At 44.5% G+C, this 23094-nt stretch overlaps 4 protein-coding genes across 4 annotated transcripts; 2 read left to right on the forward strand and 2 right to left on the reverse strand.

Moving 5' to 3' along the window:
* The first annotated feature begins 907 nt into the window (after positions 1-907).
* On the forward strand, positions 908-8386 carry BTBD18 (BTB (POZ) domain containing 18). Its single transcript, XM_005884762.2, has 2 exons — positions 908-1050; positions 5745-8386. Exons 1-2 carry the CDS (start codon positions 927-929, stop codon positions 7760-7762), a joined length of 2142 nt encoding a protein of 713 aa, XP_005884824.1. The 5' UTR covers positions 908-926; the 3' UTR covers positions 7763-8386.
* Positions 8387-8528: 142 nt separating this feature from the next.
* LOC102245607 (chromosome unknown open reading frame, human C11orf31) lies at positions 8529-10494 on the reverse strand. Its single transcript, XM_005884763.2, has 3 exons — positions 9781-10494; positions 9545-9674; positions 8529-8700 (listed from the first exon to the last, which is right to left on the reverse strand). The coding sequence occupies exons 1-2, from the start codon at positions 10046-10048 to the stop codon at positions 9574-9576; spliced, it is 369 nt and encodes a 122-aa protein (XP_005884825.2). The 5' UTR covers positions 10049-10494; the 3' UTR covers positions 8529-8700; positions 9545-9573.
* Positions 10495-10622: 128 nt separating this feature from the next.
* Positions 10623-17669, reverse strand: TMX2 (thioredoxin-related transmembrane protein 2). The gene is made up of 8 exons (XM_014532179.1): positions 17360-17669; positions 13460-13520; positions 13098-13211; positions 12762-12838; positions 12416-12522; positions 12173-12238; positions 11953-12082; positions 10623-11448 (listed from the first exon to the last, which is right to left on the reverse strand). The coding sequence occupies exons 1-8, from the start codon at positions 17546-17548 to the stop codon at positions 11302-11304; spliced, it is 891 nt and encodes a 296-aa protein (XP_014387665.1). The 5' UTR covers positions 17549-17669; the 3' UTR covers positions 10623-11301.
* Positions 17670-17818: 149 nt separating this feature from the next.
* On the forward strand, positions 17819-23090 carry MED19 (mediator complex subunit 19). The gene is made up of 5 exons (XM_005884766.2): positions 17819-18170; positions 20522-20778; positions 20942-21038; positions 21362-21456; positions 21653-23090. Exons 1-5 carry the CDS (start codon positions 17885-17887, stop codon positions 21719-21721), a joined length of 804 nt encoding a protein of 267 aa, XP_005884828.1. The 5' UTR covers positions 17819-17884; the 3' UTR covers positions 21722-23090.
* The last annotated feature ends 4 nt before the right edge of the window (positions 23091-23094 follow it).

A 23094-nucleotide genomic window follows, 5' to 3' on the forward strand; every position in this document is an offset into this window, starting at 1 on the left:
TTCCTGATAGTTTGATGTTAACTCTTCGGATTATCAGTGCCACCTGACAGAAAACTGCATGCCAGGAGAGGAACACCAGCTGTGCAGTAAGTGTAAGGGGTTCGGGGCAAAAAGCTGGAAATGTAGTTAGCCTGAAGTCAGAGTATCCAGTTTGTTTTGGTTGGGGTAGAATGCTTAATTATCCTTGTCCATTGTTAGCCAGGTAAGCAACCGGACTGACAAACGACACACCTGAAGGCCAGATTCTTTGCCAAATGGAATCCAGCTCGCTTTAGTCAAGAACATCTGAACCATTAGGTAATGTCCTAATTTCTGTGCCCGATGTTCCCAACTCCAGTGGCTTTTCTTTACAGTGCACCCTCTGCTGGTTAGTGTGGTAGAATGAGCTCAGAAAAAAAGATGTATACACTTAGAGAATTTTATATTCATATTATTTCTTAAATGTTAAATTGAGGATTATACCCATGTAACTCTGGAGTGTGGTGCTCAGGAAGAATATGAGTAGTCAGAACTATAGGTACTGTGAATGAGGAAAGTTCAAGGAAAATAGCTACCATTTTGTGGGTGATAGTTATTATGTGCCAGGCACTCACAGTACTATTTTACCTGCATTGACTCATTTAATCTTTAAAACAACCCTAAGAGGTAACTACTGTTATCATTTCCATTTCATAGATGAGAAAAGTGAGACTCAAAGAAGTTAGGTTATTTACCTGAGATTCAAATTGAGACTTATCTTGTATCTCCCTCATGAAACAATTATGATAGTCTTTCTTGAAATACCTTGGCACAATTATGGATCCTCAACTTTCAAATTTTCCTGCCATTTCAAAGACAGAAAAAGGTATAAACATAGTTCTGAAATGTATGTTCTTTTATCCACAGGAATCTGATCTGTGAAAACCTAGTTTTATTAATAGACCAACATGTGTTCTTCTGCCAGTCCCAAAATCATATACAGAAATTCCAGGTTCCTCCGGTTGGCTTTTCTACAGCTGTATCACCAGCAACAGAGTGGGGTATTCTGTGATGTCCTTCTGCAGGCCGAAGGTAAGAGACTGCAGCAGGTCCTCAAATAACATTGTTTTGTTCAATGTTGCTTTATTACATTAATGAGGAAAATAATATTGATTCCCAGATAGGGCCACTGTGGGTGTGGATTTTGCACTTTCTCCCAATGCCCGGGTACTAGTTTCCTTCCACATCCCAAAGATGTGTATGTTAGGTGAATTAGCATGTCTGAGTTGTCCCAGTCTGAGTGGGTATAAGAGTGTTTGTGAGTGCACCCTATAAGGGAAGGGTGTTTGTCCAGGGTTGGTTCCTGCCTTGAGCTGCCTTATAGGCTTTGGCCACCTACAACCCTAAAGTAGAATAAGCAGGTTGGAAAATAATTATCTGACTTGCTTTTATTAATCGTTGTTAACTGTACATATACCTCACATTTATTACAATGTTTAATACTGTAAGTGTTTTGGTTGTTCCTTATTTAATAGCTTGGTGACATTTTTGTGACCAGAAATATGCTTAGAAACTTAACTCTTGTTTACATCACTAGCCTATGGTAAAATTAGTTTCTTTATAGTCATTTCGCTTAAAGTTGCAGTTTCTAAAAACCTATCAATGACATTGAGAACTTACTGTAGTGGGGACTCAATTGAAAACTCACCATAGAATAAGATAAAAAAGACTTTAGAACCAGGGAGAGGAGGACAAGACCAGGAAAAAAAAAGTGTTCTTGCCTTTGAGCACTGTAAGCTATTTGGTAAAGAGCTGTTTGTTTTCTAGGACAGTTATATTTGCAAGAGTGAAAATGAGACATTTTTCTCTGAAAAAATGAAATTAGCCCTAGCCAGTTTGAGTGGATAGAGCATCAGCCTGCAGATCAAAGGGTCCCAGGTTCAATTCTGGTCAAGGGCACGTACCTCGTTGCAGGCTCCTCCCTGGCCCACATGCAGGAGGCAACCAATCAATGTGTTTCTGTCTGTCTTCCCTTCCCTTCCACTCTCTCTGAAAGATCAATGGAAAAATACCCTCAGGTGAGGATTAACCAAAAAATAATAATAATAATAAATTGTAAAGTTTCTTTAAGTGTAGAAATTCTATAAAACTTGAATAATATAATGGGATGGTTGTGAATATTTAGTTAACATGTAAAGCACTTAGAAAAGTGCTTTTAATATATTAGATGATACTATTACATATTTTCCCTTTTTCTTGCCAACCTGTTGCTTTTTTTATTCTTATCTTCAAGTTGTTGGTTTTGTTGTTTGACCTAAAATACAGAGGTAGACAAAAGTAGGTTTACAGTTGTTCATATAGAAAAATATATAACACAAGAATCTATATATATATACATATAAAAGTCTAAACGACCGTTATGACCAAACGACTGGAATGACCGGTTGACCAGTCGCTACGACACGCACTGATCACCAGGGAGAAATGCAGGAGCTGCCCCCTGGTGGTCAGTGTGCTCCCACAGGGGGAGCACCACTCGGCCAGAAACCAGGCTCACAGCTGGTGAGAGCAGCTGTAGTGGCAGGAGCCTCTCCCGACTCAGAGGCAGTGCTACTGATCAGCAAGCAGGTGCAGCAGGCCAGCATGAGTGCGAGTGGTGCCCAGCCCTGGCTCGGGCTCCTTCCTGGCCGCCTGCCACTTGGCACACTGCTACATCCCCTGAGGGGTCCCGGATTGCAAAAGGGCGCAGGCCAGGCTGAGGGTCCCCCATTTCCCCCCGTGCACAAATCCATGCACCGGGACTCTAATAAATGATACAAAACTAAGCTGTGTTTGGCATACTCACAATTGTAAACCAGCTTTTGGTCACCCCTGTATATATACCACAGGGGGAGCACCACTCAGCCAGAAACCAGGCTCACAGCTGGTGAGAGCAGCTGTAGTGGCAGGAGCCTCTCCCGACTCAGAGGCAGTGCTACTGATCAGCAAGCAGGTGCAGCAAGCCAGCATGAGTGTGAGTGGTGCCCAGCCCTGGCTCGGGCTCCTTCCTGGCCGCCTGCCACTTGGCACACTGCCACATCCCCTGAGGGGTCCCGGATTGCAAAAGGGCGCAGGCCAGGCTGAGGGTCCCCCATTTCCCCCCGTGCACAAATCCATGCACCGGGACTCTAATAAATGATACAAAACTAAGCTGTGTTTGGCATACTCACAATTGTAAACCAGCTTTTGGTCACCCCTGTATATATACCTTATTTCCACCTCTTCCCTTTACATTTGAAATGTTAAATCAGCATGAGGTTGAGCCTGGGAAAGGCCTAATATTAGGAGTCAGTTTACATTCTAGCTTTTTACTTAGTAACTAAGTGACAAATGGGCAAGTAACTTCATTTCTCTGGAGCTCAGTTTCATTTATAAAAAAGGATTTTGACAACCAATATTGTATAGCACTCTACAGTTTACACAGTATATATTCTACAGTGTATGTCTCTTTTAACAGCCTTGTGAAATAAATAATGTTATATATAAGGTTAATGAATTGAGGCCCAGAGAATGAAGTGACTTGCCTGTTTGTTCTCTTAGTAAGTGCAGAGTTGGGATTCATTCCTTAATTCAGAATAAACAAAAAAGTATCAGTTACCTATTGTATGCTAGTGCACTATACTGGCATGGGCATACAGTATATGTAAAGATAAAAGTCCTTCCTCGAAAGGAAATTATATAAGGGAAGACACTCAAATAACCAGTGTATTTGGGTAGAGGCCGGAGGGACAGGTGTTCCCATGGGAGTGAGTTAGGGTAACTGTGTAGTTTGATAACATATTGGGGTAACTATTGGCTGATATAGAAGCATCCTTTACAGGCTTGAGGAGTTTGGGGAATGGGGATTAGGGAGATTTTCTTAGAAGTAACCCCCTATAGTGAGGTCTGACGGACAAACAGAAGTAGGAGGAAGTGAGGAAAGGTTTTCCCCAGGCAAAAAGAACAGAATATACAGAGAGTTAGAGATGCGACCAGTGATTTGTGAGTGGCTCCTTATAGCTAGAGTGCAGACTACAGGAAGTGACCAGAAATATTACTAGAGAAATTAGCAGCAGCCATGTGAGGTCTGAAGTGTTATACAAAGGAAGTAGGTCTTGTCCTCAGAACATTGGGAATTGCATTTATAGGTGTGTTTTTTTGTTTTGTTTTGTTTTTTAATATATTTTATTGATTTTTCACAGAGGAAGGGAGAGGGAGAGGGAGAGGGATAGAGAGTTAGAAACATCGATGAGAGAGAAACATCCATCAGCTGCCTCCTGCACACCCCCCACTGGGGATGTGCCCGCCAGCAAGGTACATGCCCTTGACTGGAATCGAACCCGGGACCCTTCAGTCCGCAGGCTGATGCTCTATCCACTGAGCAAAACTGGCCAGGGCTGCATTTATAGGTTTTAAGGTCATGATCAAATACCTTTTAGAAACAGCACTCAAGCTGTGTAAGAATTATTGGATTACTCATGGGCCCAGATAGGAGACTGTTTTGTAATCCAGAAGAGAGGGGATAGTGGCCTGAACTAAGATATTGAGTAGAGAGAAATTTCTGGCTTTTGAGCTATTAAAAAGAATTTTTAAAACTTCCTGCAGTTAAGAGTATAGATTCTGTAATCAGCCCCATTCCCCACCCCCCAGTACAAATCTTTTTTTTGCTACTTACTAACCATATAATTGTGGGCACATTATTTAACTATGCCAAAATTTACTCATCTGTAATAACAAAGCTACTTCATAGGGGTCTGGTGAAGATGAAATGAATACTGGTAAAACCCTTAGAATAATACTTGGCATATAATGACTCAAAAACGATTTGCTTTAAAAAAGTTAATGCTTAGCTCTAGTTGGTGTGGCTCCGTGGATAGAGAATTGACCTGTGGAATGAAGGGTCCAGGTTCGATTCCGATCAAGGGCACATACCCGGGTTGCGGGCTCGATCCCCAGTAAGGAGTGTGCAGGAAGCAGCCGATCAATGATTCTCATCATTGATGTTTCTATCTCTCTCCCTTCCTCTCTGAAATCAATAAAAATATATTTTTAAAAAATTGATTAAATGCAGTAGGTAGGGGAAAAGGAAGAATGAAAGGTTACGTCTAGTGCTCAGGTTTGAACAACTGGGTGAATGTGATACTTTATTTTGAAATAAACAGTTTTGGTGGTGTCATTGGCAAGCCTTTGGTATTTGAAGCCATTGGAGAGACTGAGATTGCCCAGAAAGTGCCCATAAAGTGAGAAGGTGGCTCAGGACAGACCACTGCCTATTAGGCAGTAGATAGAGCTCAGGAGAGAATTGAGCTCTGAGTGTATATATCCAAAGGTCATGCCCTATTAGACCACAAGCAGCTTCTATAATTTTTTACATTTGTGTGAGTCACAAAAATTTATTCAGCAAGTATTTGATCTCCTACTCTGTCAAGCATCGGGTATACTGCAGTAAGACAGCCGGTCCTTACATTGTGAAGGTGGACAATACAGATTGCTAAGTGCTATCTATGATAGCTGCAGAATACATCTCTGTGTTCAGGAGCACCAAACCCACACATGGGGTAGAGAGGGGGGAGGCTTTTTGAAAAAAGTAATGTCCAAACTAGATTTTTAGTTAGCTAAGTAATAGCTCAAGGTTCCAGGAAGGCACCTTGAACTTCCATGGAGGGAAACTGAGAGAAGGGGCAACACATTTCAGTAGTAGTATCTGTGCTTAGCTCATGAACATGCCAGCCTGCGTGAGATAACCAAGTGTTTGGGTTTCCCTCCAGGTGAGGTAGTCCCAGCCCATTGCTGTATCCTGTCTGCCTGCAGCCCCTTCTTCACAAAGCGCCTGGAGCAGGAGAGGCCAGCTCAGGGTTGTAAGGTGGTGCTGGAGCTGGGGGGCCTGAAGATCACAACACTTAGGAAGCTGGTGGACTTCCTGTATACCTCAGAAATGGAAGTATCTCTGGAAGAAGCCCAAGATGTGCTTTCTGCTGCCCGTCAGCTCTGCATATCTGAGCTAGAATCCCTTCAGCTAGAAGGTGGGAAGTTAGTAAAGGCCCCTCAGGGCCGAAGACTGAACCGGGAGTGCTTACAACCTCCAAGTGCTGCACCAATCTCTGCCAGGGTGGTGGCATCCAGCCACTGCCCTACTCCACTGCCTGTTACCCAGACTCCTTGTCCTCTTGGGGCAGTGAGATTGAAGTTGTCAGGGAAGGACGAAGGGCCCCAGGACAAGAGCAACCAACAGAATGCAGGGAACTTATCTGGCACTCTTCTGCTCAAGAGGAAGGCCAGAGCCTGCCCAGTTCCGGAAGAAGAAAGCTCTTCACCATCAAGCCACAGTCAGGGATCTAAAGAAAATAAGAGTGACCCTGCCCTTGGTCCTACAGAGCTTTCCCCACCCAGCTTGTACCCCTCTGTGGATAAGCGACTATTGCCCAGAAAGATCAGGCTGAGTCGTTCAAAGCCATCACCTGATGTCTGTACATCCAAGCCTTCCAGCATTTTAAGTGGATCCAGCTCAGTGCCAGCAACCCCTGGCCGGCGTCTTTGGCGACAAAAGAGTATAAAGAAAGAAGTGCTAGAGGACAAGCACACACCAGGGAGAGCTAGTCCTCTACAAAGCACCTCAAGCCCATCTGGTCTTGGAAAAATGGGTGGGAGTAAGAAATGGAGCCCTGAAGTCAGGGCACCTAACTTAGACTCTGCAGAAGAGGGGCAGGTTGGGAGAGTGAAGCTTAGGAAGACTGTTAATGGGACCTGCTGGGAAGTGGTACAAGAACCTCCCCTCAAAACCTCTAAAGATAGCCCTCATGTCCCAGAACCTGGAGACTCAGAAGAGCCTCCAGAAATTCAGCCATCCTCAGTTAACCAGCAGGAAATGTCATCTACTAGAATAGACCTGTGTCAGGATTCCCCTGTGTCCTGTAAGCTACAAGACATTCTGCTCTCTGCTAGCCGCTCCCCAGACCACCCAGTAGTGAAGTCTGAGTTTGGATCCAGTCCAGAGCTGATAGGGAAGGAACCTGGATTCGATATTGACTGCACAGAGCCATATGCATTTGACACAGCCCTGCTAGAACAGCCCTGTGAAGCCGAGGAGTACCGAATCACAAGTGTTGCTGCCACCAGTGAGCTGGAGGAGATCCTGGACTTCATGCTATGTGGCTCAGACATTGAGCCACCTACAGTATCCCTGGAGAGTCCTGAAGCTGAGGGCTGCAGGACCCCTAGTTATCACTTGACAGAAACAGGGAAGAATTGGATCGAAGGGGAAGGATGGTATTTACCAGGCATGGAACTCTGGCCCAGAGAGCTAACTGGATTAGAAAAGGAACCTGTGGGTGAGAACAAAGAGCCAATTGAACCCTTTAGCCCCCTTGTCATGCCCTCTAAGATTAGTGAAGGGGAGATGCTTTCTGTAGGACACTCTTGGAATCAAGACCAAGAAATTACCAGTTCCATGCCACTGGATGGTCAGGGGGACAAACTTCTTCACATTGACTCCCTTGACCTTCCCCAAAGGTCCTATGGGGACCTCTTACCTCCCTGTTCTAACTGGGTAGAGACAGGGCTGGAAGTATCCCTAACTATGGAAGAGGTGTTATACCCTGCCCCAGAACCAGGCAAGGAGGTACTTAGCAACTCTGAGCTGTTAGACCTACCTTCTGCCAGCTCTGAAGAGGAAGAGATTGATGTGGTAGACTGGATAGCAGAGGGGAAGCTAGTACCTACCAGTATTCCCTCCATATGGCCAGACCCTTCCTCAGAGTCAGAAACAGAGGTAGATATACTAACCTAGTGGATAGGGAAGGCAGTTTAGGGGCACTGGGAGGATGGGAAATGTTGGCTAGCAAAAGTGGTATTGGCAGAGAAGCTAGCACATGTCTGCCCTCTCAGCACGAGAGGCAGGCATTCCCCTTGCTCTCCTTAGGCCATGCTTTCCCCTCCCCAGGTTTTGGGAGCTGGGCAGAAATTTAGTACCATGGGTAGAAAATTATGAACTTAAACCTTCTTCGTTCCTTTTAATCTACTTCCCAGTTACAAATAAGTAGAATAATAAACTATGAGGTCTCCAACTCTAGTGGTTCATAGGTAACAGCCAAGGCCAGGTCTTCCAGGTTATGACACATAAGAGAATTCAGGAAAAATTAAGTACATCCTCTGCAGTAGTTCTGTCAGAGAAAATGTTCCAGAAGGTATAAAGCGATGCTGCAGTGGGACACAAAAGTGTATGGGAGTGAGAGGACATTGTCCAGCACCTTATATGTGGGACTTATTTATTCCCAGTTTGGAAAGTCTAGCCAAAATCTCTGCAGGGGCCAGGAAGACCAAGAAATTACCAGTTCCAAGCCACTGGATGGTCAGGTCATCACTTCCAAGATAGTAGCTTTAAAAAAAGTTATTTTCCCCCAAAGTTTTTACAAATATTTCACATGGTCTACCAGACACCCTAGGAGTTTCAAGTTAACTGGTGACTTTAGGCTATGAAAAATACAAAGGGGACCAATCCCATAAGGTTGGCTTTCATCCCTTACCATATAATTTTAACTTTATTAGTCAAGAACTTTATTTCAACTTTTATTAAACCAAATCCAAGAACTTTTCAATGCCTTACTAGAGTGTTGCCTCACAACTGAACCATCAATTCTGCAGGGGAAGAAACTATAGCTTCAGGCACATAACTGTAGTTTGGCCATGTCCCGTCATAAATGTTCCAACATCACCAGGAACAGAAAGCTGTGAAAATGAGAGAAAAAAATGTTAGAAAAGTGATCTAGGCAATCATATAGCCTGAGGAAGGCGTGTTCCTCTATCCTTGAACCCAAAGACTCAGGAGAGCTCAAGGATTGCATCCTCCTCCCACATCTCAACATATCAAGGTTATGAGGCACATACCTATGACATGTGAAAGCACTGTATGAACCACTAGATATGAAGACAAGGACAAATTTAAGTGACTAAGAGTACAGTAATGAAGTGTTACCATATGGGACTATTAATAGACCCTACTAGGAACAAAAAACACAAGAGGGTTGGGGTAAGTATGCATGAAGTTATACAAAAATTTTTGCCAATAAAAGGGGGAATCACAACCCATACAAATAAACACGTGTCAGTGATTTTGTTGAACTCATAAATGAGGATACTGGTAGGATTTACAATCCACTTCAAAGATTCAATACACCACCAGGGGTATGGAAAATGAAATTTTTTACAAAACCAGCCCATACCCTCAGGACAATACTTAACTGCACCTTCAAAGGACATAAATTGCATTTCTATAAATCATTTACAATTGCCTTTGAGCCAAGTCTTAGAACTTAGATTATGAAATAAAACCTGGAATTAGTAAAGGGCACACTAGATAGAAAACAGTGGGGGGAAAAATTGCTGGTTGCAGTTTTCCCCACCAATATAAAGGGAAAGAGGTATTCCCAATAGAGAAAATACTAACAGTTAAAGCGTTATGAAAAAAAAATGTAGCTCCTCTGTGAAATGCGGGGTAACAGTTGCTTCGAAAATAAATATCCACACCGACATCAACCCAATCCCTCCCTAGACCGTCGCCCCCATTTCAAACCTCAGCATGAGGATTTCAGCCCAAGTCTCCTACGGAAGGTACTTCTTCAGCTTCTCCACGACTTCTTGCGGCTCAGGGAACTTGAGTTTGCGTGGGGGCCCCTTCTTAATCCCAGTCCAGAGCTCCGCACCTGGGGAAGGACCGGAGGAGGCGACGTTACTATCTCCCCCGCCGTGAGCCCAGCCCTTCCTCTCCTCCGAACCATGCCCTCCTCCCAGCCCCGGGTCCCCACTCACTGCTGCCGTCCGGGCGCAGCAGCGTCACCTCGAAGCTGCCCCTCCGGGGCTTGGCAGGGTTCACCTTCACCGGGAGCTCCGGGGCCTCCAGGCGCAGCGCCTGGCTCAGGGCCTCGGCTTTGCGCCCGCACACGCGTCAACTCGTGCAATGCTCGATAAGGACCTTCGCCTCCTCCACCTCCTTCCGGCCGCCAGCCAGCTTCTCCTGCTTCTCAGCTGCCGCGATCACCGCCGCCTCGAACTTCCGCTTCCTCCCGCGGGAAGCCATGGTGCCTGGAAGCCGGCCCGGGAACAGGGTGGAGTCGCGGCCGCGGACGACCCCTCTGCGAGCTCCAAACCGCAGGCCAAACACTCCGCTCCTAGAACAAAACCTCCCGCAAGCAGCGGAAAGCGTGGCCCACGTGCTCGGGGGCGGGACCTCCGGGCACAGCCACTCTGCACGCTCGGTAGGGGGAGCACCAGCCCGAACCACCTGCGCCTGATATAAATCTGCTTGGTGAACCCATGAGGCACAGCAGGGACAGGGACTAGGTAGCTCTAAAATCAATCCTGGTTTCAGGTTTTTCTTTAACCGCACGAGCGGCTAAATAGTCACAATGAACTCGACCCCCGACCCCCGCAATTAAAACCGCTTCCCTGGGACCTATCCCAAGCAGAGACTACAATTTAACGGGATGCGACCCAAACTCTGGATTTAAGGAAACTGTTCTTCCCCAACGCTCCCCAATCCTGAGTACCAATGACTGGCATTTGGTGAAACTAATGAGAATGGCCTTTGAAGTTACGAAGAAATTAAGCAATTCATTTGCAGTTGCCTGGTTTTTAATACACAGAGGCGCAAACAAAAGGAAATCCCAGTGTCTTTATTATGGAAAACCATCAACTGGGTGTGGGAGAGTAGGTTGGAAGGTAAGAGGAAACCCCAATCCAGCCCTAGGGCTCTCTTCCGGGCTGACCCCACAAAGGAAGGTCTCAAACTTCTATTCCCTTTCCTCCCAACCTCCATATTGTGGTCAAAGGTTTGTCCTTGGGGATGAGTAACAAAACTAGGTTTATTTTTAATGAAGGCCAAAGATCAAGCCAGGGGGCCTAAAGTAAGGGTCCTAGAGGGAAAATTTTTAGTGCAGACTCTGTACCCCGGCATCTTGTTAGGGATTAACCTACTGTAAGTAGTCTGTAAGTCCAGTAAGGAATACTGAAAAACAACATGGTGGAGATGTGTGAGTGGAGGGCAGCACTCCAAGCTTGGAGGGAAAGCATTTCCTCTTCCATTACATGAGATCTCTCCCTTCCTCCAGTGAAAGAGTTGGCCCCAGGCGTGGTTCCTGGAGTGTGCCTGTCAATTCCCTGGATGCCTCTTTAAAATCAGAAGCAGCACCCTGCACCACCCAGGCACAGCCAAACAGGGAAAACATAAATAAAAGGCGAAGCCTCACTCAGGCAAGGCTGTGGTTACAGTAGGGGCAGGGCTTCAAAGGTGCCTAGGATTGACCAGAAGGAAGCACTAATGAGGCAGGAAACCTATTTGTCCTTCTTGCTTTCCCCATTTGGCACTGCTGTGGGGGTTGGGGCCACAGACTGCTCCTCGGGAATATTATCCCCAGTCTTCCATTGCTTCTTGGACCGCTGATACAGTTCATTCAAGCTGAATTCTCGGATCACATTCTCCTGCACAAAAGAGATGCAGAGGTCAGGGTTGCGGGGGAGAGTTCGGAGTCTGGGAAATAAGTATTTAGGCACAGTTTAGGAAAAGAGGAAGCAAAGCACAGAAATTTACTCTAATCTGAATCTCTTTTATGGGTACCTAAAAGTCAACTAATACTTAAGCACCTATTATATGCCAATCACTGTGCCAAGAATTATAGCTACATAATGTAATCTGCAAAACAACCCCATGAGCCAGGTATTACTGTCTCCAATTTACTGCTAAGGAACCTAGGGGCTACAGACTATAGATACAGGTCCTTTAAGACTGAATCTTAACTAATAATTTCCCAGTACTAGCAGGAGAAGCATAATATAAATTTGCTGAGTGAATTCATGAATGAGGTCTAATAACTAGTCCACATTGTGGGTAAGTGGTAGAGCTAGGAATCAAACTCAGGTTGGGTTTCAAAGACCACCTACTGTCCCATATGCTTCTCCAAACCACTTGCCCACTCTTCCCTGTACCTCAGAGAAAGTCCAAGAGACAGCTCGTCCTTTCTTATCAATCTGTGGCCGCCGCATGACTTCCTTGCCACCTTGGAACAGGATCAGGGTAGGAAGCTGCTTGGTGAGGGGGGATGTGCTCACTTTGTACCTACAGGACCCAGAAAGTACTCTGTAAATGCATGTGTATACATCGCTCGAAGTGATTCCGTTTACACCTTCTACCCAGGCCCTCACATACCGTTTACTAACATCAGTGTAGCGTCCAACGTCCACCTTCCCAAAATTTAGCCCTGTACAGTTGTACCTGAGAAGGATATATTATTTAACATAGTGTAAGAAGAAAGAATGGATCAAGGGAAGTTGAAGTACAGCTACTGGAGGAGATGCCTTGGTTGCAATGTACAAAAATTAAGGCCAAAAAACAATGAGAGGGAAGGTACAGCCTCTCAATTCCCCTCATCCCTCCCTTTGCACCACTCACTTGAGGGAGAGGTCAGCGTAGATTGGAGCAAATGATTGGCAGTCATTAGACCAATTGGCAAAGAACTCCACAATCCAAGTGACCCTCTTGTCCCGCTCCAGCTCTTCCTGCCACACACAGGGAAGAAACAGTGAGCTGGATCACACAGGCTCCTGGAAAGGTTCAGACCTTAGCGTCTTAATTCCTCATTAGGGCTTCCCCTCTCTGCCTCCCTTAGCTCCCATGATGAACCAAGTATCCTTGACTTCCATTCTGAAGCACAGTTGCTCCTCCTAGTGAGTAGGGTGCACAACTACAAATTTACCCACAATAGACCCAAGAAATGGGAGGGAGGATGATCACTCACATCAATGGTTTTATCGTTGAAGTACTTGATGTACTCAGGGCCCATGTACAGGGGAGGCTTGCATGTCATCAGGAACACTAAACACAGAAAAAAAAATATGTTGAAGGAAACAAATAAGGCCTTGGGCAAGGATTTACTTTCAAACCAAATCAAAGACTTCAAGCACCAAAGAACACACTTTGTGGACATATATAGACCACTGACACATTCCCTTCCTCTTAAAGTCTCTAGATTCATACCGTCTGAGCTACACACATAATTAGGAACAGGTATGGAAGAAGACTATGGAGAAACTGGTTTGGATTTGGTTCCAACCAAGTCTTGTAGTCTCCTTACCTATGCAGAGTGTGATGTAAAGCAGGCCCATGCGAATATCCAGGCGGAAGAAAAGAATTGCATTGGCCACTTTACTGAACATGAAGATGTTGCCTATATGTTGCTCCACAGTGACTGAAACACAAAGATGTCACGGGTCAGGCTAGGCAGCAAGCTCCTATATCCCATTCTTTGTCCCTCTTCCTGGAATACTTTGAAATGAGAGAGTGGGGGAGGGGGATAAAAGTCCAAGATCAAATTCAGTGTTGGCATGGAATGAGGGACTGGTACAGTAAGTAATGCCTCTCTCATAACATGAATGAAAACACCTCCGAAGGGCTTTAGGCCTACCCCTAGGAGACAGAGAAACAGGCTAGACTTACTGGACCTGCGGTTCTTCATCATCACAATGGCACTGAGAAACATCAGGATCTCTATTTCTCTCTGCAACAGAATCAGAGTGGCAGAAATGCCATCAGCAGAGATAATTTGGGTGGGTAAAGGCACCAATATGGAACAAAACCCAACAGAGATCCAAAAAGGGAATGATAACAATAAATAGCTACGCTAAGGCGTAGTGGGAAAAACACCAGTCAGAAGATCTAGGTTCAAGTTCTAACCCTGCCACAAACTGGCTGGTGCCTTTCAGCGTATCAACTGCTGAGCTTTGGTTTCCTCCACTGAACGTCTACCTCAAATGCTATTATAAAGATTAAATGATAATGGATATAAAACAGTTGTATAAAGTATAACATGGAATAAAACTGTGAGAAATTACAACCAATTCTGTGATCCTGGGAAAATGAAACTTTTCCAGGAAGACTTTCTTGTAATATTACATTCATACAATATATGGTTATTTACTTTACTTGGTTTTGCTTAAGTTAAATTATTCCTCTTCATCTAATATTCACAGTAATAATCATGCACCTTTAATATAACCTGAAAGCTGAAGGAGGCATTTCAGAGCTCCCAAGGCCCTTTTCAGTATCCTTGGCTTATGGTTCTTTCTCACATTCTAGAACAGTGATGGCAAACCTATGACACGCGTGTCAGAGGTGACACGCGAACTCATTTTTTTCGTTGATTTTTCTTTGTTAAATGGCATTTAAATATATAAAATAAATATCAAAAATATAAATCTTTGTTTTACTATGGTTGCAAATATCAAAAAATTTCTATATGTGACAAGGCACCAGAGTTAAGTTAGGGTTTTTCAAAATGCTGACACGCCGAGCTCAAAAGGTTCGCCATCACTGTTCTAGAATGTAAGCGCCAAGTGAGCAAAGTGAGAAAGACAATAATCATGACAAAGAAATAAGTAATTTAAAAGAGTAATAACTGCAATGAAGAATAACAATGACCAAGTGAAAGAGAGCATGAGAGGAGGGCAACTATAAATTAGATGGTCTGAAGCCTTTCATACCTTTGTTTACCTTTCTGTTTATAATGCAGGGGGCAAATTGGTGTCAGACAGAACCAATCAACTGTGATTTACAGCTGGGAGTCAGAGACTTAGGTTTTTAGCCTCAATTTCCAACAAAAAGTAACTTACTGGATTTAGAAATGGCTATGTAAAGTGGAAGTTAGGGAAGATGATAGACCTTACTACATATACCTGAGCAGAAATGAGGAAGAGTTGACCTAACCCATTTGGCTCAGTGGATAGAGCATTGGCCTGCGGACTCAAGGGTCCCAGGTTCGATTCCGGTCAAGGGCATATATCTTGGCTGTGGGCACATCCCCAGTAGGGGGCGTGCAGGAGGCAGCTGATCGATGTTTCTAACTCTCTATCCCTCTCCCTTCCTCTCTGTAAAAAAATCAATAAAAAAATATGTATTTTTTTAAAAAAAAGAAATGAGGAAGAGTTTTCCCAAATGAAATTGGGTTAGCCCAGTGGTCGGCAAACTGCGGCTCTTTGGCCCCTTGAGTGTGACTCTTCCACAAAATACCGACTTCTGCGCATGGGCCACAAAGTTTCAATAGCACTGTAAGTTCGCACCTGCACGTGGTATTTCGTGGAAGAGCCACACTCAAGCAGGAGGCAACCAAGTGTGTGTTTCTCTCATATCGATATTTCTCTCTGCCTTTCCCTCTCTCTTCTACTCCCCCTAGAAATCAATGGAAAAATATCCTCGGGTTAGGATTTTTAAAAAAAGAAATTGGTTAGAATTGAGGCTTAAAATTGTGGAAAGATGGATTTAAAAAGGGAACTGTGGTCAATCAGGAGACAACGATAGGACTAACAGAAATATTCTGGCTCTTCAGCAAAGACTAGCTATGTACACTCTGGGCAAACTGCAGCTAGACTGTCTCCTTAGCACTCCTGAATGGAATGTGAGTGGAAGTGATGTGTCCCTGTTGCACACAGGCAGTAAGAAAGAGTGTGTCCTTGCATTCCAGGTCTCTTTCTTCATCTGCTGGCTGGATGATCCTGGGATGACCGTAAGTCCATAAATTGAAGACAGTATGAGACTGGATTCCAGACTAACTATATGAAGCAGAGCCTTTTTGATTGTTCTGCTTGTTTGCTCATTGTTTTTAAACTTTTTTATTATGGACATTTGCAAACATACACATAAGTTGAGAGGATACTGAATGGAAGCAGAATATGACAGCCCAAAATATGCCACTTTGGCTGAAGGATTCTTTTGAGCCTAAAGGCAATTGAGAACTAAATACTAAAAAAAGCCCAACCCATTTGTCTAAAAGCAAGATATAAAGTTTCAAAGGTGTCCCTCTAACCCAGTGGTTCTCAACCTTCCTAATGCCTCGACCCTTTAATACAGTTCCTCGCCCTGACTGGTTTGGCTCAGTGGATAGAGCGTCGGCCTGCAGACTGAAGGGTCCCGGGTTCAATTCCGGTCAAGGGCATGTCCCCTGGTTGCGGGCGCAGCCCCCGTGGGGGATGTGCAGGAGGCAGCTGATCGATGTTTCTCTCTCATCGATGTTTCTAACTCTCTATCTCTCTCCCTTCCTCTCTGTAAGAAATCAATAAAACATATTTTTAAAAAAAAAATGAAAAAAAAGAAAAAAAAATACAGTTCCTCATGTTGTGGTGACCCCCAACCATAAAATTATTTCCGTTGCTACTTCATAACTGTAATGTTGCTACTGTTATGAATTGTAATGTAAATATCTGATATGCTATATGTGTTTTCCGATGGTCTCGACCCACAGGTTGAGAACCGCTGCAACCCACTCTACCAGGAAGGACAAAAGTTAATCAAGGGAGATAACCTTAATCCCTATTAGCTTGAAGACAGCACCAGAGGAATCTATATAACAAACTAGACTTTATATACCATTAGTTTATCTTCCTATAGTTAGTCGCCTCTTGGAAGCCTAAAACTTCTGTGTCTAGTCATTTCTCCACAATTTTACTGTTCTTTGTTAAAGACACTATAAGCCAGAGTTTTAAGCTACCTCTTTAGTAAAATCTTTAGTAATATCCGTTATATTTTTTAGTCCCATTTTGGTGAAAGTAATATAGGATTATCAGATAAAAATAGGATCTTTTGAAGTAGCATGGCTACCCTTAAGCTAATTACTAGAATGGTCTGGGAAAGGACAAAGGAAATATTAAAGAGTAAACAAGGGATGGAGGATAAAAGTAAGGGAGTGGGCTCTGCTAAAGGTCAAGACTCATTTTTTGGAAAAAAGATCAACACTCGGGATGGCCCTCCTTCCTCAGAAACAGATGCTGCCATACAGCAGAGGGCCCAGAGCTTCGGCTGGTCTGTCTGGGCGCTCCCTGCACCCCTACTCAGGAAGATTTCTCTTCGGTGTGTTTTTTACAATTCCTTTCCGACTGGTGTAACCACTGTATTCATTTCTGCATCCTCCGAATGCAGCATAGCTCCTACCTAGCATGTGGTGTGCATTGAGAAGCGGGTGGTAAGAGTGTGTAGGTAATACGGCCAGGAGCATGGTTTCAGGTCCTAATCGTGTGACCTTGGACAAGACGCCTCATCACGCCGAGATCAACGTCCCCACCGGCAGAACGGGAACACGACTACTTGTGTATCTCAAAGGCTCTGAGAGGCTTTACAGGTGAGCAGCACTGTGGGTGGCTGCACTCACATACGCAGATTGGGGTCTGGCTGTCGTGCAGGCTAACCGTGTTTACCGTCTTCATCAAACACCAAGAGGTTTAGACTCGATTACGGCCCAGGCCCTATACGTTAATGGTAAGCCCGCTACAGGCGCGGAATCTCGGATGCAACCACAGAGAAAGGGACCGTCAAGGTCGCGGGGTCCTGACTAAGGCGGGGGTCGCTCACCCAGTCAAAGTCACACGGGTTGCCGTCTTCGCGTTGCGTGGGGAGAGTGTGACAGAGCGGGGGCAGCTTCCTCACGAGTAGGAAGGCAGCAGAGAGCAGGGCTGAAAGAAGGTAGTAAGGTCGGGCCAGCCATCGTGAAAGGCGCGGCACCGAATACACCAATGCAATCAAAGGTGCCAGGACCGCCATCTTCTTGGCCGGCGGCGCAGGCCGCTCTCGGGTGTCGGTCGGCCTGGCCCCGCCTCTTCCACCATTGAGACTTCCAGTGGGCCGAGTCGTGGATGCACCGCCTCTGGACCCAAAAGTCGATTTCTGATTGGACGCTACGGTACGCACTGAAAAAGGTACATGATACTTTATTGGTCAATCTAGCTGTCGCTTTTCCATCTAAGTCATTTTATTGGATATGCGACTATGGCCGGGGAATAAGGTTAGCTAGTACTTCCTGTACGTACTCATAAAGCGACGGAAGTAGTTGCCGGAACGAGGTAGGCAGGCCCCAAGGCATCCAATGATCAGTGGCTCATGGAGGAAGAGGACGGTACGCCGGAAAAGGATTGTCCAATGAAAACCACTAGCGCCAGACACCAGGACAGCGCTGGGGCAGAAGGAAAGATGGAGAATTTCACGGCGCTGTTCGGAGCTCAGGCTGACCCACCCCCGCCCCCAACCGCACTCGGCTTCGGACCAGGAAAACCTCCACCCCCGCCTCCTCCTCCTCCAGGCGGGGCCACCGCGGCCACGGCCCCGCCCGGTGCTGACAAGTCAGCAGCTGGTTGCGGTCCCTTCTACCTAATGCGGGAACTGCCAGGTGAGTGCTAGGCCTGGCCAAAGTCAGCCCAATCAGGTCATAACGAGGGGGTGATGGGCGTGATTGTTAACCGGGTGGCGGAGGTGCCAGGTAACCTAGGCAACTCGTGCCAGAACCCAGGAGCTCTAAGTTGAAAGGCCTCCGTGTAACAAGTTTGAGGAGATGGAATCAAGAGTCATTTTGAACATGGCTCCAAAATGCCTTTTAGTTCATCCCAAGTTCTGCTACATCAAGAATTAAGGGAAATAATAATGGGTATTGGTACAGTAATTTGAAGTTCATAACGCAGTTCTATATGTGTAACATAATATATAGAATAGCCCCCTGAGGTAAGCATTGTTATCTACATTTTATAGTTGAAAAAACTAAAGCACAGAGAGGCTGAAGCATAGAACTTTCCTTTGGTTAGTTATCGGTTGGTGTCTACCACTAACCTTACCTATTCTGACTTTACCTATCAGTTGACAGATATTTTTTTTTAAATATATTTTATTGATTTTTTACAGAGAGGAAGGGAGAGAGATAGAGAGTTAGAAACATCGATGAGAGAGAAACATCGATCAGCTGCCTTCTGCACATCTCCTACTGGGGATGTGCCCGCAACCCAGGTACATGCCCTTGACCGGAATCGAACCTGGGACCCTTCAGTCCACAGGCCGACGCTCTATCCACTGAGCCAAACCGGTTTCGGCTTGACAGATATTGAATATATGTTTTGGGCAAATGTTGAGTGTGTAGGTAGAAGGGGGGAGGACATATGATGAGAAGAGGAACAAGATTAATAAGTCTGGTCCTTGTTTTTAAGAAGCTTGTTTTACTTAGAGATGCAGAGTATGTAGTTTAAGGAAAGTGACCATATTTCTTGTCAAGGCCAATCTCATTTGGTGGTCATGCCTCACATAAAATTAAGAACTACGTGGTGGTTTTCAAAATATTATCCAAAATGAGAGCAAGAATAAGTTGTCACTTGAGCTAGACCTTGATGAATTTATATTGGTGAACATTATTAGGAAGACTTTTCCTATAATTAGGTTAGTTTTCCTAAAAGGAAACACTATGAGGGGTGTTTTTTGTTTTTTTCAGGACATTAGGAGACCCATTTGGATGGATCAGAAATTTTGCATAGGGGACTAATGGTTGACTAGGTCCCAAAGCTAAGTTATAGTAAAATGTGTTTAACCATGAGTGCCAAAGGAATTTTGAGGTCTTTCCTGAGGGCTATAGGAAATCATTGAAGGTTTTTTTTTTTTTTAACTGATGAGTACTGCTTCTAAAAATATCTAGAGAATGGGAGGTACCATGTATTGTGGCTGGGTAGCTCAGTTGGTTAGAACATTATCCTCATATGCCAAGGTTCAATCCTCAGTAGGGGAACATACAAAAATCAACCAATGAATACATAAATAAGTGGAACAACAAATATCTCTTTCTCTCTCTCTCTCTCTCCCCTTCCCCCCCCCCCCCCCGTCTCTCTCTAAAATCAACCAATAAATAAAAAGCCATAGTATCTACACAGAATTGACTAAGTCACAGAGGTGAGGAACATCCGGCCCGTGGGCCATTGTAAGGCCCGTGAAATCATTTGGTCTAGCTCTGACAAGGCATGAGGGGTGAGTTAACTAAATGTTTGATCAAATATAGCAGGCTAATTTTTAAGTGATAATTTTGTATGGCCCAAGAATGATGTTATAAATATCTAAATGGCCCTTGGCAGAAAAAAAGTTCCCCACCCCTGGACTAAGAGGAAATTGGAAGTGCAAGATTAGTTTTCAGGAGAGGAGTCAGGGCTGGGGAGAGAGATTTTAAATCATCTTCGTAGAACTGACGGTCAGAAAGTTGGAATGACTCTTAAGTTCAGAAAAGGCACAGGGTGTCTTCTCACCTGAGTCTTGAGCATAACCACCTGGAAGGAGGAGAGTCAACAGAAAGGGGGGATAAAATCAGAATAGTATAATGGCCAGAGGCAATGCCGAGTTTGAGGAGAGGTACTCTGGCACTGTGTCTCCTACCATTAATAGTGTGTGTTTTTATTTTTGTTGATGAGAGCGGGGGGAGGGAGAAACACCGATTTGCTGTTCCACTTTTTTATGTATGTGCCCTGACCAGAGATTGAACACACAACCTTGGTATATGGGGACGACACTCCAACCAATTGAGCTACTTGGACAGGGCTGCTCTCTTTCTTATCAATGGAATGTGGTAACATCTTAAATACACTGATTTTTTTTTTTTTAGGTTTAAACGAACACATACTGAAAAGTATAAAGTGTTATATAAATGTAAGGCATTATCAGTATAAATATTGTGTGGCTGACTTAAAAACATCTTCTTCTTCTCCCTGCATTCTCTAGGCAGCACAGAGCTGACAGGCAGCACCAACCTGATCACACACTACAACCTGGAACATGCCTATAATAAATTCTGTGGGAAGAAAGTGAAGGAGAAGCTGAGTAACTTCCTGCCTGACCTACCCGGAATGATTGATCTGCCAGGTTCCCATGATAACAGCAGCCTCCGCTCCCTCATTGAGAAACCCCCTATTCTTGGTGGCTCTTTTAATCCTATCACAGGGACCATGCTGGCTGGATTCCGCCTCCACACTGGCCCGGTGAGTCCCCTCTTGGGGAGGAAGGAGGCAAATGGGGAGGTCTGAAAGGCATGGAGGTAGTTTTTCTGTCCAAGTCTGTTCCTTCCTAACTTATTGAGCAGAACAATGGGGAGCAGGGGCTTTGCTCCCTCCACTCACCCAGACCTTCCTTTTGTTCCTTCAGTTGCCAGAGCAATGTCGTCTGATGCATATTCAGCCTCCCAAGAAGAAGAATAAGCACAAGCACAAACAGAGCCGTACCCAGGATCCTGTCCCCCCAGGTAAGAAGCAGGTCTGTTCAAAGCCAGAAAACCTGATGTTCTGAATCTGGTTCACCCATCCTCAGTAAAAAAAAAAAAAAAGCAAGGAAGTTCCTTACAGAGTCCTGAACTCCCAAATTCTCCTGAAAAAAGAAGTTGATATTCTGGGGTCTCCTGGGCAAGTAGGACCTTGGGACAGGGACCTTAGCAGTGCCTCCATATTCTCTCTGGCCATTTGAACAAAAGCAGTTGCCCTTGACTAGGGGTTTTCCTATAATCTGCAGAGTTCTAGCAGGAGGGGATTTTGAACTCTACATTTGATAGGCACCTAATGTCTCCAACAGAAACGCCATCTGATTCAGATCACAAGAAAAAGAAAAAGAAAAAAGAAGAGGATCCTGAACGGAAAAGGAAGAAGAAAGAGAAGAAGAAAAAGAAGGTAAAATAGGGGCCTGTTGCTGTAGCCCAGTGAGTTTCCCTTATGTCTCCCCTATACTAGGTAGAGTCCTTGGCTGCAGGTTGGACCCAACAAACATTGAAAACTTAGGGCAGGTTGCACTGTTTTCCCATCCACTCCTGGTCAATGCCAAGGCTACTTCCTAGTTGTTCTTGTGCTCCTGCTTTGTCTTCCCCAGAACCGACACAGTCCAGACCACCCAGGTATGGGCAGTTCTCAGGCCAGCAGCAGCAGCAGCCTCCGCTAACAGGACAACTGGACTCTGCCAGAATGACTTTTCCTGCTGTACTGAACCTGCTGTCAAAAGCTGCCTTCCTGGCTCTTGGACACTGCCTTAGGAGCATCTCCGGTGGCTGGATCAGAAGCAGTCCTACTGTGCTCATAAGAGGAATGCATTATGAGAGAGAAGGGCCATGCTTTTGTAAGGCTCAGTCCAGCTTTCTCATGGACATCTCTTCCTCTCCCAAGGAAGCTTTCTTTTCATCTCTTTTGTGCAGTTTGTCTGATTTAGGACCTTATCTGATTTGTTAGGGTTTTTCTTTAAAAAAAAAAAAATTGCATTTATCAAACTGGCTGAAGTATGACTGCCTATTAAGAGGTAAGTGCCTTTCTATGAGAGTCAGAGTTTAAGCCACAGCATGCTAAGATCTGGGGGGATTTGGGCCTTGTATTATATTATCAGTAGGCAGGGAACCAACCAAAATGAAATTGGGGAACATGGTCCAAAAGTTAGGAAGAGTTTGTTAATACCTTTCCACAGACAAATAACACCTTGCCCATAATGTTGACAACCAAACACCTGGATGAGCTTCATACTCCATCTGAAGAGCTGATCCAGTTAGGGCTTGACTGTATTCTAGGTCAATTTTGTGTTGAAACAGAATAGCCAACCAAAAGAGCACCTACAATCAATCACCACTGTACTTCAACAAGTTGATTCTTGGTCAAGCCCATGATTTTTTTGAAGTGAATATCTGGCAAGCAAAGGTAAATGCTTCTCTTATCTTTATACTACTAGTAAGAACTTTGGAACTGCCTCATTCCTTAGTTAAGACAGAGTATTTGGCTGATGTGAAAACATTTCTAAGCTTCTAAGACAGCAACAAAAGGCAGCCTAAACTAACAAAATGTAAAGTTAAGTCCCTTTGGTCTTTGCAGGCCAAATAACTGAAAAAAATCTGAGAAAATCCAGCCTAATGTAATCAGACTTGAAGTTAAATTGGCAGAACAGTTAAAATCTATTGCTATGAGCCTCTAGATTGTAGAGGGAAAACCACTCATTCATTTAGCTCTAATTTTACAGTAGGATTTCAGAGTTCATATATTTGTTATAAACAGTGAAAATAAAGGGTTCTAGCCAGTTTCCTGAGATTAAGTGTCCAAGGGTGCCTATTAAAATTAGGGCACAGCCTTTTGCTTTTGCAAATAGAAGACAAAAATAGGAGATATCAAATTGAACTGCCACCCATATGTACAGTTGGCCTTTAAGAGGGCTTTCATATTTTGATCATTCAGTCTTCCCTTTGGCTACATTCAAAATGAACTTTACTTTTCAGAGACAATTCTGTATTAAGAAACAAGTGTGGCACAAGTCAAGAGTTCTCTAAGCTTCAAAATGAC

This window comes from Myotis brandtii, unplaced genomic scaffold, assembly GCF_000412655.1.
Source record: "Myotis brandtii unplaced genomic scaffold, ASM41265v1 scaffold854, whole genome shotgun sequence".
NCBI lineage: Eukaryota > Metazoa > Chordata > Mammalia > Chiroptera > Vespertilionidae > Myotis > Myotis brandtii.